This window comes from Marmota monax, unplaced genomic scaffold (genome assembly GCF_021218885.2).
Source record: "Marmota monax isolate L192 unplaced genomic scaffold, Marmota_monax_Labrador192_F-V1.1 WCK01_AAM20220418_F8-fsc00036, whole genome shotgun sequence".
NCBI lineage: Eukaryota > Metazoa > Chordata > Mammalia > Rodentia > Sciuridae > Marmota > Marmota monax.
In genome coordinates, this window is record NW_026694491.1 from 5031192 (window position 1) to 5046778 (window position 15587).

General features: G+C 34.2%; 1 protein-coding gene across 4 annotated transcripts in view; it reads left to right on the plus strand.

The window, feature by feature from the left end:
- Nr2c1 (nuclear receptor subfamily 2 group C member 1) overlaps window positions 1–15587 on the plus strand; it is a 52814-nt gene that overhangs the window by 28761 nt on the left and 8466 nt on the right. For all 4 annotated transcript variants that reach the window (XM_046419314.2, XM_058571295.1, XM_046419315.2 and 1 more), the window contains 2 exons: window positions 779–929; window positions 7477–7598. In XM_046419314.2, coding sequence (XP_046275270.1) covers window positions 779–929; window positions 7477–7598 — 273 coding nt within the window. The remainder of the gene's footprint in view (window positions 1–778; window positions 930–7476; window positions 7599–15587) is intronic.

Sequence of the window (15587 nt, forward strand, 5' to 3'; positions counted from 1 at the left end):
GGCTGTAGCACAGTGGTAAAGCACTTGCCTAGCATGCCCAAGACCCTGGGTTCAAACGTTAGCACCAGAAAATAAATAAAATAAAATATTGATAAACTGCGATTGAATCACAATAAGTACTTTATTTAAAATGAGATTTTAAGGAGCTCTAGAAGGCATATCATTGAAAAATATGGGGTGTTACTTTGAATAATTATTTGCTAATAGTTTATTATTCTTATTTCCAATGCTTAACAGTTTTTACATTTACCTGTGTAACCAGATTTTAAATTATTCTCTGAATTTTTAAGTCCCAACTCTGTAAATAGAGCACAAGAATTCCCCCCCTAAGATTTTTTTTAGAAGAAACTTAATTCCTTGATATTACATTAATCTGATAATATAGTGTTTCATACCATACGTATAAAAGTTTAATTTGTTGAGTTTGAAGAGAATCATACAAGTCATTAAAATAAACTGTTGATATAGCAAATATCTATTTTCTAAAGTTGTGGAGGTTGTTTCGTTTTGTTTTGTTTTGTGGTGCTGGGGAATTAAACCTGGGATCTCATGCATATAAGGCAAGCACTGTACCACTTAACCCCACATACCCAACCTATTTTCTAAAGAATATTTTAGGTCTTAAATCTTTGTGGGGAAGGGTGGGCCTCCTGCATGCTAAGCAAATGTTCTGTCACTGAACCACTAGGCTTAGGTCACAATTCTAGAATTTTCTGTAGAATTTTTATTTTACTCTTGGAGATTGGTCAAGCTCACAGCTTCTGATGTCTCTTTTTAGGGCATTTGACACTCTTGCAAAAGCATTGAATCCTGGAGAGAGCACTGTAGAGGGAATGGAAGGAAGCGTGCACCTAATTGCTGGAGATTCAAGCATAAATTACATCGAAAAAGAGGGGCCATTTCTCAGTGATTCACATGTAGCTTTCAGGGTATTTCTATATGTTTTTAAATTTTCTTATTGTGTTATTTGATTCTGATGTTCCTTTTAAAAAATGAAAGTGTGTTTGTTGTACTTTTAAACTAAAAAATATCCCTGGTTAGAATTCCAAAACTAAAACTAATGTATACATCTGGCTAGAAAAGATAATGGCTCAATAAAGCATCCTGTTATGATAGTAATTAGTGTGCTTAAGTCTTAAAAAGTTAGCTTTTACAGCTCTTTAACCATAATTGTTTTTTTTATTTTGAAGTTTAAGCATTGGCTTTAATGATGTTTTAAGTGCACTGCTTTTTGTTCAATACCTGGCTACTACTACTTTGGTGTAAATCAATAACTAAGAACCAGATATTCTGTGGTACTACAAAGAACTCCATTTTTCTAATCACTCTAATTAACTTTTCAGTGTTGTTATAAGAAGGTATAAAATTTTAATAATATTAGTTTTTTTTAATGCTACTTAATTTTTAAAATTTTTTAGTTGTAGATGGACACAATACCTTTATTTTATTTATTTGTTATTACATGGTGCTGGGGATTGAACCAAGTGCCTCACACGTGCTAGACAAGAGCTCCACCACTGAGCTTCAACCCCAGCCCTAGCTTTTGGTTTTTAACCATTTTGGAGGAGACACATTTATTTTTTTGCCATAAATATATTCTTCAGAATGGAAACTATACACATAGAATACTAGAAACAATATATGTAGTAGACTAAAAAGTTACTTTTTAGTATTTGTTTTGTTTTCAAATGTTATTTGTTCCAGAGTTATAAATATGCTCACTATTGAGACCTCACTTTAAGAACCTATTATTTGGCGCTCCATCTTAACCACTCTGTATCTCTGCCAGCTGTGGCTGATGTTAGCAAGATGTATGTAAAGTGATTGAATATACATGGGAGGTTTTCCTTAGCAATCAATGCAGGGCCTAACTATTCTGTAATGCCTTAGGGTGATTGCTCATAATTTTATGGTAGATTATAACAAATTTCTTAGGAAAACTTGCACAGTTATTTATATAATAAGTGTATTACCAGTAGAAATAATGAACAGAAAATAAATATAACATTAGCCAAAACTGTGTATGATAATGTCTTTTTGTAAAATTCAGTTTGTAGAAACAGCTAGAGAAAACGCATTGTGACTTTAATAATGGCAGATTGCTATAATTTAATATAATAAAATATATTAGTGAAGCCAATTTTCATATAAAATTTTACTAAAGAAAACTTTAGTAAAATTCAAAATGTTTTATCTGTACTATACAGGGCATTTTTAAAATATTTATTTTTTAGTGGACACAATATCTTTATTTTATATTTATGTGGTGCTGAGGATCAAACTCAAGTGCCTCAGGAATGCTAGGCAAGCACTCTACCACTGAGCCACAACCCCAGCCCCTATACAGGGCAATTTAATATGAATAATTAGTGTAATCTGGGCAAGGTGGTGCACACCTATAATCCCAGCAGCTTGGGAGGCTGAGACAGGAGGATTTGGGAGTTCAAAGCCAGCCTCAGCAAAGCAAGGCACTAAGCAACTCAGTGAGACCCTGTCTTTAAATAAAATACAAAATAGGGCTGGGACTGGGGTTTAGTGGTCGAGTGCCTCAAGTTTAATCCTCAATTACCAACCCTCCAAAATTAGTATCATCCTAAAAAATTATGCTAGGTATAAACAAGGGTGGAGCAAGGCAGATTTTGATTATTTTTTTCTCAGTGTTGTTTTTATTCTAAATAGAAGATATTCTTTTGTTAGTTTTATTTTCTGCTCTTCTACTTAAATGGGAAGAAGGGCATAATGAGACAAATGCAGGAAGAGGATCCAGCGTGAGGAAAAAGGACAAAGGACTTGTTTAGAAAGAAGTTGTTCAACTTTTTTGTCTTTGATGTTGGTCCTCAAGATTTTTGCTCCCTTGAAATAAGAGTTTTAAACAGATGAATTGGAAAAACTAGAACTTTGTTTTTCTTTCTGGAATTGGCTTTTTTCCATTCTATCTTTGACTGTTATACCCCGTGTGTCCTCAGAGTTAGCACTGTGAAGCTTCTTTGCTGCTGAAAAGGACAGCTTGTTTTGATTATTATTTACAGTTCTGTTATGTCGAGAGTTTTATGTTTCCTTGATTTCTCTTGAAAAGTTCCTAGAGCCAGGTCATTTCATGGTTGGTTCTCTCATTGAAATTTACTGGTCATGACTTGAAGACTGACATCTGTAATGAGATAGCTCAGTTCTCTTATTTGCTAGGCTAAATTATAGCATGTTCTTCAATTTTTTTACAGCACATTTTCACATACATTTCTTCCCTTAAGTCTCACTACAGTCTTCTGGGGACATTTGAATTTTTATTCTCACTTGGTAGATGAAGAAAGATATTAAGAAATTTTTCAGCGTCTTTTTCAAAATGACCTACATAGTCAAGAAAAATAGTCTAATAACAGAAATAGAATAATAAATAGAAAAATAGAATAATAGAAAAATAGTCTGATGAAACTGGAAGTTGAAAAATTTAGAATGATAATAATGTATGACAGTTTTATTAAACTCGAGTCTTGGGTATGATTTCATATACCTAGTTCACTTGATTGTGAAAATTTCTTTTAAGAACAATCAATATAGATAGCATTTCCATTTTAGAAATCAACTTATGAGACAAAAGATGATTTCCAAAACTTTTCTTCTTTTGTGTGAGTTATCTCAATATTAGAATCACAGTGTTTTTAGTAACCAGTGTTTGCATCTTGGAAATCCTTGTCATTCTCCCCATGCCTTATTCCTATCCATACCATAACTGAAATTTAACCTTTCTGGTATTTTTGAGTTTGTCCCTTTCTGCTTATTCCTGTCACCATATTTTAGACCTTTTAAAATCTCCAGCTTGAACTATTAACAGTAATATCGTTTCCAGTCTGTCTTCTTCATCTTGTCCTGTGCATTGGTATTAGAGTGATACTTGCTTTAAAAAAAAAAAAAATCAATCTAATAATGCCACTTGGCTATTTGTAAGCCTTGAGCTGAGAGTGTAGCTCAGTGGTAGAGCCTCCACTTAGCATGTGGGAGGTCTTGGGTTTGATCCCTGGGCTGCCAATTTTTTTTTTTTTTTTTTTTTTTTTTTTTTTTTGGTACCTGGGATCAAACCCAGGGTCACTTAACCACTGAGCCCCAGCCCTTTAAGTTTTATTTTGAGACAGGGTCTCACTAAATCCTTAGGGCCTCACTGAGTTCCTCAGGTTGCTTACAAACTTGCAATTTTTCTGCCTCAGCATCTCAAATCACTGTGATTATACTGCATCTGGTGCCAGTTTTTTAATTAAACCAGGTATAGTGGCACACACCTGTAATCCCAGCAATGTGGGAGGCTGAGGCAGGAGATCCTCAACTTTGAGACCACCCTGGGCAACTTATCAGACCCCATCTCAAGATTTAAAAACGTCTGGTGATACAGTTCAGTGGTAGAGCCTTGACCTGGCGTGTGCAAGGTTCTGTGTTCAATTCCTACTATAAAAAAATAATAATAATAATAATAATAAATTAATTTAAAAAATCAATAAAACTTTCAGTACCTTCTCTTACCCATATGGAACTAAGTTCATTTTAGGGCCCTCCACATTCTGATCCAACTGCCCATTATTTCTCACACATGTATCATTTCCTAGCTTAGCCATTTTCATTTTATTCCTCTACTGAAATAGTAGCACAGGGATGCTTTCTGTAAATGGTTTTTGGATGAACAGTCTACATAGTCATATAAATAATTAATAAAGAGTTAAAAGGTAGAATCCATACCCTAACTAAAGTAACGTAAAGCCTACATCATGTATACTATTAGCAGAATTCCATACAGAAATAGTGTTAGAAGGATAATTGCAAAGGCAAGTGATAACCTCTAAAATAGATTGGTCAAGTTTAGGTCTTGTCTATACCCCTTAAAAAATCAGTTCAATTTATTAATTTTCTATAGTTTAGAAAATATGTATCATTCTGTTTTAAAAATAAAGATCCACAGACATTTTGGGGAAGCTTTAACAGCTTTGTAGTAGAAACTTCTATATATGTATAAAGAAAATGTTGTTTCTTCATCCACATTAACTTTCTGATCATAACAGTAGAGGCGTATTAAAGTCTGTAAAAGATAAATCATAAACATTTCCTCTTTTTCCAAAATTATATAGCATGATAGTTGTTTTTTTTTTTTTAATAATGAGCTTCTTTAGTGTATATAGCAAATTATTTCAACTTTTGTGATTAAAACATGGGAAAGTTTTATATTATCACCACTGTTGTGGAAATTAAAGCCATTGTACCTAGTTTTTACATGTTGCAAGTATTTTATTTATTTAAAGGCCATTTAAAACTATTTAGTAAAGGGTATTTTTTTATTGTTGTTTTGCTTTTTACTCATTCCTCCCCCATAAAACTAGAAATGTTTGGTAATTCCCCAAAATTTTCAGGCTTTTTTTCCCCTACTCACCTTGAGAAATTCTGAAATGGTATGATAGTTCTCAATTTTTAAATATATGTGTTCATGTGTAGAGACAGTTGTCTTAAATTTTTAAGATGTTTAAGTTTGCTTGACATGTTAAGAATTGTCTCATCAGGCTCAGTGGCTCACGCCTGTAATCCCAGCAGCTAAGGAGGCTGAGGCAGGAGGAATGAGAGTTCAAAGCCAGCCTCAGCAACACTGAGGTGCTAAGCAATTCAGTGAGACCCCATCTCTAAATAAAATACAAAATAGGGCTGGGGATGTGGCATGGTGGTCAAGTGCCCCTCCGAACCAAAAAAAAAAAAAAAAGAATTGTCTCAGTTGTATTTTATTTCACTGCCTCAGTAAACATTATGAAAAATTTCAAATTTTTTCTTCTTAGGTCTGAGCATGTAGCTCAGTGGTAGAGCATGTGCTTAACATGTGCAAAGAGTTGGATTCAGTTCCCAGAACCTCAAAAAAAAATTATTTTTCTTTAGATAGGATTTCATCTATTAATCTTCCTGTTTTATTCCTTAACACCATTAATAATTAGGTAAACCATTTGTGGCTAATATTGAACAAAGACAGTTTTTTCTTTACATTTTTATCTAGCATTTCTAGAGAATTTTTACATCATTTTGATGTAAACTTTGATGTTTCACCAGGAGAACCTGGTGGAAGCTATACATACGTTCCCCAGAAAAATACATTTGTGCACATCTACTTACCCACCTCAGAGTTAGTCACTATTTCCTGTGTACTGTGCTTTCCTTTGTCCTTTCTATATACATATATATGTATGAACACTTAAATATTCTCTGTATTATAAATCAGATCATCAACATTCTGTTTTGTAATTTTTTCACTTAGATGTCTGCAAGATATTTTTTCTAGCTTTTGCATCTCAGTTTATATTTTTTAATACCTATTCTGTTCTGTAGTATGGATTATTCTTTTCCCTTGAGGAAATTTGGGGTTGTTGCCAGCATTTAGTTTCAGCATTAGAAGTAGAGCTACAGAGAATATCTTTAGTTGGTCTTCAACTCCTGGGCTTATTTGATCCTTCTTCCTAAGCCTCCTGAGTAACTGCAACTAGAGTTGCACACCACGATGCCCGTGATATGTGCTTTTTTGTGTGTATGTGTGCATGAATTTTTCTGGAATAGAAATACAGACTGAGTATGAAATGCTTGGACCCAGAGTGTTTCAAATTTGGGCAATTTTTTTGGATTTTGGAATATTGACAGAGACTTTACTAGTTGTTCATTCCTAATATGAAAATCTACAGTGCTCCAAAATCCATAAATTCTTGAGCTATGAAGTGTTTCAGATTTCTGATTTTTGGATTAAGATTACTTATGACCCACATTGGAGGCAGAATAATTTTTTAAATACTTTTTTATTTAGTACTTTTTTTTTTTTTTTGATGGTGATACTGGGATTCAAACCCAGAACGTCAGGTATGCCAGGCTAGTGCTCTACCACTGAGTGACATCTCCAGACCCCCTTTTTTAAATAAGACTTTACAAAAATCCTGAGCTTTTTGAAAAATTGAAGGAATGGCAGTGTTGAGCCCAAATTCTCATGTTTTATTTATGCTGGATTCAAGTCACTGCAATGCCGTTTGTCTGGGAGTATGCTCTCCCCATTTGGCACCGGTATTTCTGCTTTACTTGTTAACTTTCCTACCTCTGTAAGCATTTGAATGTATTAACCCTGTAGTCTAAATGAAACAGGATTGCACGTGAATTTGTTTGTGTACTATTGTTAGTAGGGAAGGAGAAAAAAAAACGCATTGATGAACCAAGATAGGAAGTAACACAACCAAATAATACCATGGTTGATATTTATTAAGTTAGATTCTGCTTTTCTGAATATTGCTTTGATAGAAACTGTGATCTCATTTATAAACCCTTTTGTTAACTTAAAATCCAGTAATTTGGATAATTTCAAGATTTTTATGAGCATATTAGATTCATATTGATGTGTTCTGTTTACATTCAAATTTTTCAAAAAAATGATAATTTAGAACTTTCAGTCATAAGATAATTTACCTAAATCCCTGTTCATACTAGCTCACCATGCCTTCTCCTATGCCTGAGTACCTGAATGTGCACTACATTGGGGAGTCTGCCTCCAGACTGCTGTTCTTATCAATGCACTGGGCACTTTCGATTCCTTCTTTCCAGGCACTAGGGTGAGTGTTTTGAAGTCCTTGAGTATAAATGTGATTTTGTAGCACAAATGTATATTAAGCAAAAACTTTTTATTTTGGGAGAATTTGCATTAAAGGAATAAAAACGTGTAACATTGTGACTTTTAAATTGTGTCATTTATATGGCAGCTAACTAACAATTTCTCTATATTATTTTTATGTGGGAGAGTATCCGTATTTCATAGTTTACTGACCAAGTTAACAATTTTAGTTGGAATATAATAAGTATTAGAGTTGATAGATCATGGCTGGCATTGGTAATGGCCGCCTTTGGTTGTGTCAAGGACAGTGCAGCTGTAGGATTGCCCCAGGTTGTTTCTCCTCCCACCATCACTTGCAGTGTTCATTCCAGCCATGTTTTTGGGAGCTAAAGTTTGCTTACAAAGGTTATGTTTAAAAATAGAGATAATTATTTTTCTAATTGTGTGGTTCAGTAGAAAAAGAGAAAGAATGAAAATGTAAACCCCATAGTACAATTACAATGATTTAAAGAGTTGATCTTACCACTGAAGAGTACATCTGTATTCTAAACAGTTTACTTTCACATCCTTTCCATCTGTTTTTCCTTTTTTTAAAATGGATGTCTCTACCCATCCCGATAGACAGTATTTTGAGTGTAACTAAGAAACAACTGAAACATGAAAGTAAAAGACATATTTGAAACTGTAATTACTAATTAGTGTCAGACATATCTATCAGTGTATTCAATCATGAATTAAGTAGTACAATTACATAGGCTAAAAACCTGATTTAGAGTGGTAACTATTAAAATGCTGTTAGCTCCTTCTCTCAAAACACAGTGTAAAATTTTACACAATATCAGTTTATTATTTCCTTCCCCACCACCCCCAGTACTGGGGATTGAACTCAGGGCTTCAGGCAGTAAACTGTACCCCACCCCTTTTTTCTTCAGGCAGGATCTCACTAAATTGCACCAAATCTCACTGTATACTTATTATTTTTAAAGTAATAAACTATCCTGACACTGTGACACACGTCTGTAATCCCAGCTACTCAAGAGGCGAGGCAGCAGGATTATAAATTTGAGGCCAGCCTAATCAATTTACGAGACCCTGTCTCTAAAGTAAAATAAAGGGCTGGGAATCTATTTCAGTGGTAGAGCAAGGTCCTTGTTTTCAATCCCTAGTACCTTAAAAAAAAAAAAAAAAGTTCTTTAAGATCATAACTGGTATACTTAGGCCAGAAAACCAACCTGGTGTATTTTATTGTAATATGTCAACTAAGAAAGGAATTTGGGGTGTAATTTCAACTCCATGGATTAGTCATGACATCATTGATCTTCAGTGCTTCTTTTGAGTATGATTATCCTATTGCAAATAATCCAGATGTTGGGGGGCAGCCCGAAGTTTCTGGTTATAAAATAATTTTAGTGTGATAATCACATTTCCCTGAGAGGTCTTTATTGAAAATCACTTTCAATGTAACAACCACAGGATTCTTTACGATTAGAATAATTACTAAGATAGCAGTCAAGACCATTAGGTGGTACATAAACTCTTATATCTTATTGCCTGTCTAGATATAGATCTTATGCTGACTTAATCAGATGGATAAGGACTAGATACTAATGATGGAAGAGTTTTATGTAGAAATAAAAACTTATAAATCTAGGAACTGGCATGAGCTGCATTTTTATTGCTAGATACAGAAGTTGGCAAAAAAACAACAACATAATTTTATAGAGAGAAACAGATAAGCAGTTTGTTATTTGATGACTTAGTGGAAGAGGATAGTAGCTTTAAATTTTTTTTTAATTGTGTAGTTATTTGTATTTTCTAAAGATAATTTCTGTACTTAAAGGAATTCAGGGTTTTTTTTAGTTCTTTCTTCATAATTCAAGTGAAGCTCTACATAGTCATAGGACATTCTGTTGAAGGGCAATGGGGGCACTATGCCTGATTTGCCTGGAGTACGTATGGCAGTAGTCCTTTCCACCTAGATTCTTTATATTATGTCACCAAAATTCCGAAACAAGAGGCTAGAGTTGTGGCTCAGAGGTAGAGCACTCACCTAGCATGCATGAAGCACTGGGTTTGATCCTCAGCACCACATAAAAATAAAATAAAGATTAAAAAAAATCTGAAAAACATTGTTTGCCACAGGAGACTATTAAGTAATTTAAGCAACCTTCCATGAAATGTTAATCCTGAAAGTTGAATCTTTTAAAATACCATAAACAATCCAATATACTGGTAACTTTGTGGGCTTATTGCCATATCATTGATTATTTTCCCCCAAGGACATGCCTTCAATTGAAATAGATGGTGCCAGGGAAAGAATAATGTGATGAGTTATTTGTGTAGATTATAAATCGTGGGGTATAGGTGATTTAGTCAACTTAATGCTTTTCTGAAGTGCTGGGAATTAAACTCAGGGCCTTGTTCATGGTGGGCAAGTGCTTTACCAGTGAGCTACAATCCCAGCTCTAGTGCCTTTTTTTGCTATCGTTATAACCTGTATTGCTTTCTGAGTGCTTGAAGGTACCTTAACTTCATTTGCTACCCAGCTCCTTCTGCTTCTCAAAGGAAAGATGTTTTGGAAATAGGTAGTAGAATGTGACTACAATAGTCATTTGTTAATTTTTTTCCTAACAGGAAAAAACAAAAACAGAAACTGATAGCCAATATGCCCTTACCATCCCAAAGTATTAGCTTTAAATGAGGTGTCTCTACTGAGAAATTTTACTTTCATAGTTTACCTGCTAACTTAGGTAAGGAATTATTATTATTTTTTAAAAAAAAAAAGCATAGCCTTTAAACATCTGGGTTTAAATCCTGGTTCTAATTCCTCTGCAACTTACACGTTTTTGGACTGGGTTACTTTATGAGACTAATTTCCCCCACCTCTAGATTAGGAGCAGACACTTGCTTATGAGTTATGCACTTATGTGAGATAATGAATGTAAATTTAATCCTCTGCCTGCTACAAAGTACGAAGTGGTCATTTTTCTTCATACTTTTAGGAACCTTTTTTAAAGGGGGTTCTTGTTTTTCTCTCCTAATGGAATGAACTTTTAAAAAACACTTAAACAACATAACTAGCTAGAGTACCAAGGGTTTGGGGGGTTTTGTTTTGACTCCAGATGCAGATAGAGAGCTTTCTGTAATTGATTTCTATTATTAACTCTTTGACTTTTCCTTTGAAAACGAAATTACCTGGTAATTTATTCCTTAATCACCAGTTTTATCTTATTTCTTTAGTAACAATTTTGATGTTTCTCATCTTCTGCAATGGTACTTATCAACCTTTTCTCTGAGCCTTCCCAATATTGTCAGGGTACTTTTTTCCTTTTTTTTTTTAAAGTCATTCAGATATATTTCATGACAATAGTTAAATTAAACTATAAATTATAAGTAGGAACAAGGCTAGAAATAAAGAATAACAAATATTCTCAACTTTGTGAAAATTGAACACAGTTTTAAATAATTCACTGTTGATGTAATAAATCAGAAAATTTTTTGTACAACATTACAGTCATATTGATAAACATAATAAAAATTGGATCTACCATCAAATTTATGTCCTGATTCCATATATTTTTAATTTTTATTCTTTTTAGTTATATGATAGTAGAAACCATTTTGATGTATTTATACAAGTTTGGAGTATATCTTATTTTAATTAGGATCTGTCTTATATATGTACACAATGGTGAGATTAACTGGTGTATTCATATATTCATACATGTTCAAGGTACTTTCTTATAAGGGTATAGCACAGGCCTCTATTATTTATTTCCTGTGTTCACTAGGTAATTACCTTGTTTAGCTGTTTCCTATTTAAAATTTCAGAGTTAGTTCGAGGTCAAGGTGAAAATTGGTTCACTTTTAACATTTCCTCATGTTTAAAATAATACTGAAGTATAGAACTATCAAGTTAAGCCTCACTCTCCAGAGGTAACTAACCCCACTGTTAATAGTTTGATATCCTAGATGTTTTTCTATGACACCTTTATTAAACCATCAGAACACACATTAACATAGCCTATTTTTTGCCTTGCTTTTTCACATATATTTTGGACTTCTTCCTACGGCAGGACATGTAATTTACCCTGTTTTTCTTATGGCTACCCACTATTCCTTTTTATGGGTTTATTATAAACTAACTTACTTGTATTTTGTTTGTAGACATTTAAGTTATTGCCAGTTTTCTTTGTTGTTATATCCAGTGCTATAATGCACATTTTTGCCTACCTGTGTATTATTTCTATAAAATAGATTCTTACAAGAAGAATTGCTAGGTGTAAAAAGGTGGACATTAGTATCTTTTATCTTTCTCTTTGATTTTGCTTAAACTGAGATTGAAATTTTGAATCCTTTTCTATATATTAATTTTTTTTAATGTTTAGTTTTCAGCGAACACATCTTTGTTTTGTATGTGGTGCTGAGGATCGAATTCGGGCCGCACGCGTGCCAGGTGCGCGTGCTACTGCTTGAGCCACATCCCCAGCCCTATATATTAATTTTTTAAATAGGGGTTTTCTTTGTATTTAAACTTTCAAACTTATTTTAGTAGCCAATTTCTTGTGATATATAATCCTTCTGAAGTATTGACTGAGAAAGAGATCAACCTGGAGTTAAAAATCCCACCTGAATAATTCCTGATCAGAAAAAATTACTTTCTTAAGTTTGCAGTATTAGCCTTTGTATTGAGTGTGTGTGTGTGTGTGTGTGTGTGTGTGTGTGTGTATATATATATATATATATATGTTTTTGTGTTTTTTTTTTTTTTTTTTTTGCAGAGGATTGGTACATCCCCTGCCCTATTTTTTGCTTGCTTGCTTGCTTATTTATTTATTTATTTATTTGCAGTTGTAGATGGACAGAATGTCTTTATTTTATTTGTTTATATGGTGCTGAGGATCGAAACCAGTGCCTCACACATGCTAGGCGAGTACTCTGCCATTGAGCTACAACCCCAGCCCTATTTGTGTTTTATTTAGAGACAGGATCTCACTGAGTTGCTTAGCACCTCACCATTGCTTGAGGCTTTTTTTTTTTTTTTTTAATGTGGTGCTGAGGATCAAACTCAGGATCTCACACATGCAAGGCGAGCGCTCTCTTGAAGCTGTTTTTGAACTTGCAATCCTCCTGTCTCAGCCTCCTGAGCCACTGGGATTACAGGCATGTGCCACCGCACCCGGCCTATTCTATTTTTTAACAAAATGTAATGTAACAAAGAAAGCTATGATTCTTAATGATTTCTGTTGAACACACTGATGATCTTAATTTAAGAAGGAAAAAAAAGTAAGTACCATTCATTAGGATGCACATATTTCTGATTAGGATGTTCTTACCAACTGAGAACTCTTTGGACAAAGGAAACCAATCTTATAATTTCATTATCTTAAAATAAAATTTATAGGTTTGGTTTAAAGATTGCTTGATTGTAGAAGGACCCATACCCCACAGGTTTTCTAACTGTCTTTTCTAAGTCTTAACTTCTACCTGCTGTATGTCCCCCAAAATCAGAAAACATGTGTTGAATTCCTTCTGTATGCCATGTACTGTGCTGTTCACTGAGATTGAGAAACACAAGAGAACATTGCCTTCAGTGAGGATTTATGTAATATGGGAGACAGACTTAAAACAATAAATTAGGATACCATGAACTATGAACATATAGTTAGCACCAAGGAAGGGAGAGGAATGTTGCAAGAGAATGTCTCTTCAAGAAAGTCAACTTTGAAATATGTTAAGGGTCAAATAACCCTATTAACCAGGAAAACAACGCAGGGAAGAACATTTCTTTTTTTCTTTTTTTTAATTTATATATGACAGCGGAATGCATTACAATTCTTTTTTTTATCTTTTTTTTTAGAGAGAGAATTTTTTAATATTTAACATATTTTTTAGTTTTCGGCGGACACAACATCTTTGTTTGTATGTGGTGCTGAGGATCGAACCTGGGCCGAACACATGCTACCGTTTGAGCCACATCCCCAGCCCTACAATTCTTATTACACATATAGAGCACAATTTTTCATATCTCTGGTTGTATACAAAGTATGTTTACACCATTCGTGTCTTCATACATGTACTTTGGGTAATAATCATCATGACATTTCACCATCATTCATAACTCCTTGTCCCCTCCCTTCCCCTCCAACCCCTCTGCCCAATCTAAAGTTCGTCTGTTCCTCCCATGTTCCCTCTCCCTATCCCACAATGAATCAACCTCCTTGAATCAAAGAAAACATTCAGTGCAGGGAAGAACATTTCAAGAAGACCACTTTTAAGTAATTCACTCAACACTGTTTTTTCTTCTGTCCTAGGAATTGAACCCAGGTGCACTCTACCACTGAGCTACATCCTCAGACCTTTATGTTCTTTTATTTTGAGACAGCATCTTATTAAGTTGCTCAGGTAGATCTTGAACTTAGGATTTTCCTGCCTCAGCTTTCTGAATAGCTGAGATTGCAAGTGAGTGCCCACCATATCCAGCCCACACAACACTTTTTATTGAACACCTGTTATACACTTGTTATCATCATGGCATCTGCATTTATTTTTTTTTCTTCTTCCTGGAATATTATTCTCATAGATATTACTTGTGTGCATGCATGTATGTGTGCATCAAACCTATGGCCTCACACATGCTAGGCAAGCACTCTACCACCAAGTTACATCCCCAGCCCCATATTTTTAAAAAATTTCTCTGCCATCTTTCTCAAAATTACTGAAATTTCACTGCCTCAGCAATGGCTTAGAGAGAATTTTAATATTTATTTTTTAGTTTTTGGCAGACACAAGATCTTTGTTTGTATGTGGTGCTGAGGATCGAACCCGGGCCGCACACATGCCAGGCGAGCACGCTACCACTTGAGCCACATCCCCAGCCCAGCAATGGCTTCTTTAACCACCTTAGCTAAACCTTGTCATTTTCTTATGTATCAAACTACTTTATAGCAATGTAGAATTGTCACTACCTGAAACTTACTATGTGTATAATCACACACATATATATAGTATTTATATAGAGCGTTTGAAATTATACTTCTGTAGTGTTTCCCTTCTTTTTCATGAAGGCATACGTAGTATATCTTGTTAACTGCTAGTTCTCCAATGCCTCAGAGAGAACTTAGCATGTTATGATCTGTTTCTCAATATAGTCATATTTTTTAATTGATGCATTGTAATTACATGCATTTATGGGGTGCATTGTGACATTTTATTACACTTATAATCAGTTGATCATGGTAACTGTCATATCTGTCACCTTAGATACATATCATTTCTTTGTGTTAGGAACATTCAAAATCCTCTCTACTAGCTGTTTTGAAATATTCAATTATTATCCACCATAGTTATACTATTGCACTACAGAACATTCGATTGCTCAGGTAGATCTTGAACTTGGGATTTTCCTGCCTCAGCTTTCTGAATAACTGAGATTGCAAGTATTGATTTATACTTTTGTTTTTTAATAGCTGCACCCCTGCACCCCTGAGACCATTAACCTTCCTTCATCACTTCCTTCCTCATACCCCCTCCAGGATCTGGTCACCACTATTCTATACTTCTTTGAGGTCAACTTTTAGCTTCCGTATATAAGTGAGAACATGCACCTCTTTATAATTTTAAGCATGATATAGTACGTACAGTGTCTGCATTTTAGAAAGTTATACAGCCTGAGACCTGGGGAGCTTACTTGTCTAATTTCAAATGGATAACTGATTTTTTTAACCATAGTGCTTTGTACTTCTAAATATTTTTTCTATTTTCTTATTCTGTGAAAAGAGTTCTTATTCAGAAATTCAGGAAAGGCCTTTGGCTTTTTGTGTTATTCATAGTAAAATTGTGGGTATCTCCTTCACAGGGATACTAATGTCTCTTCTGAATTATAGAATGAATCATTTCTCCACCAAATTTATTGCTTTCCTACTGCCAAATAATTCAGTTACCTCTTTATAAATTTAAAGGAAAAGAAAGCCAGGCTAGGGATATAGCT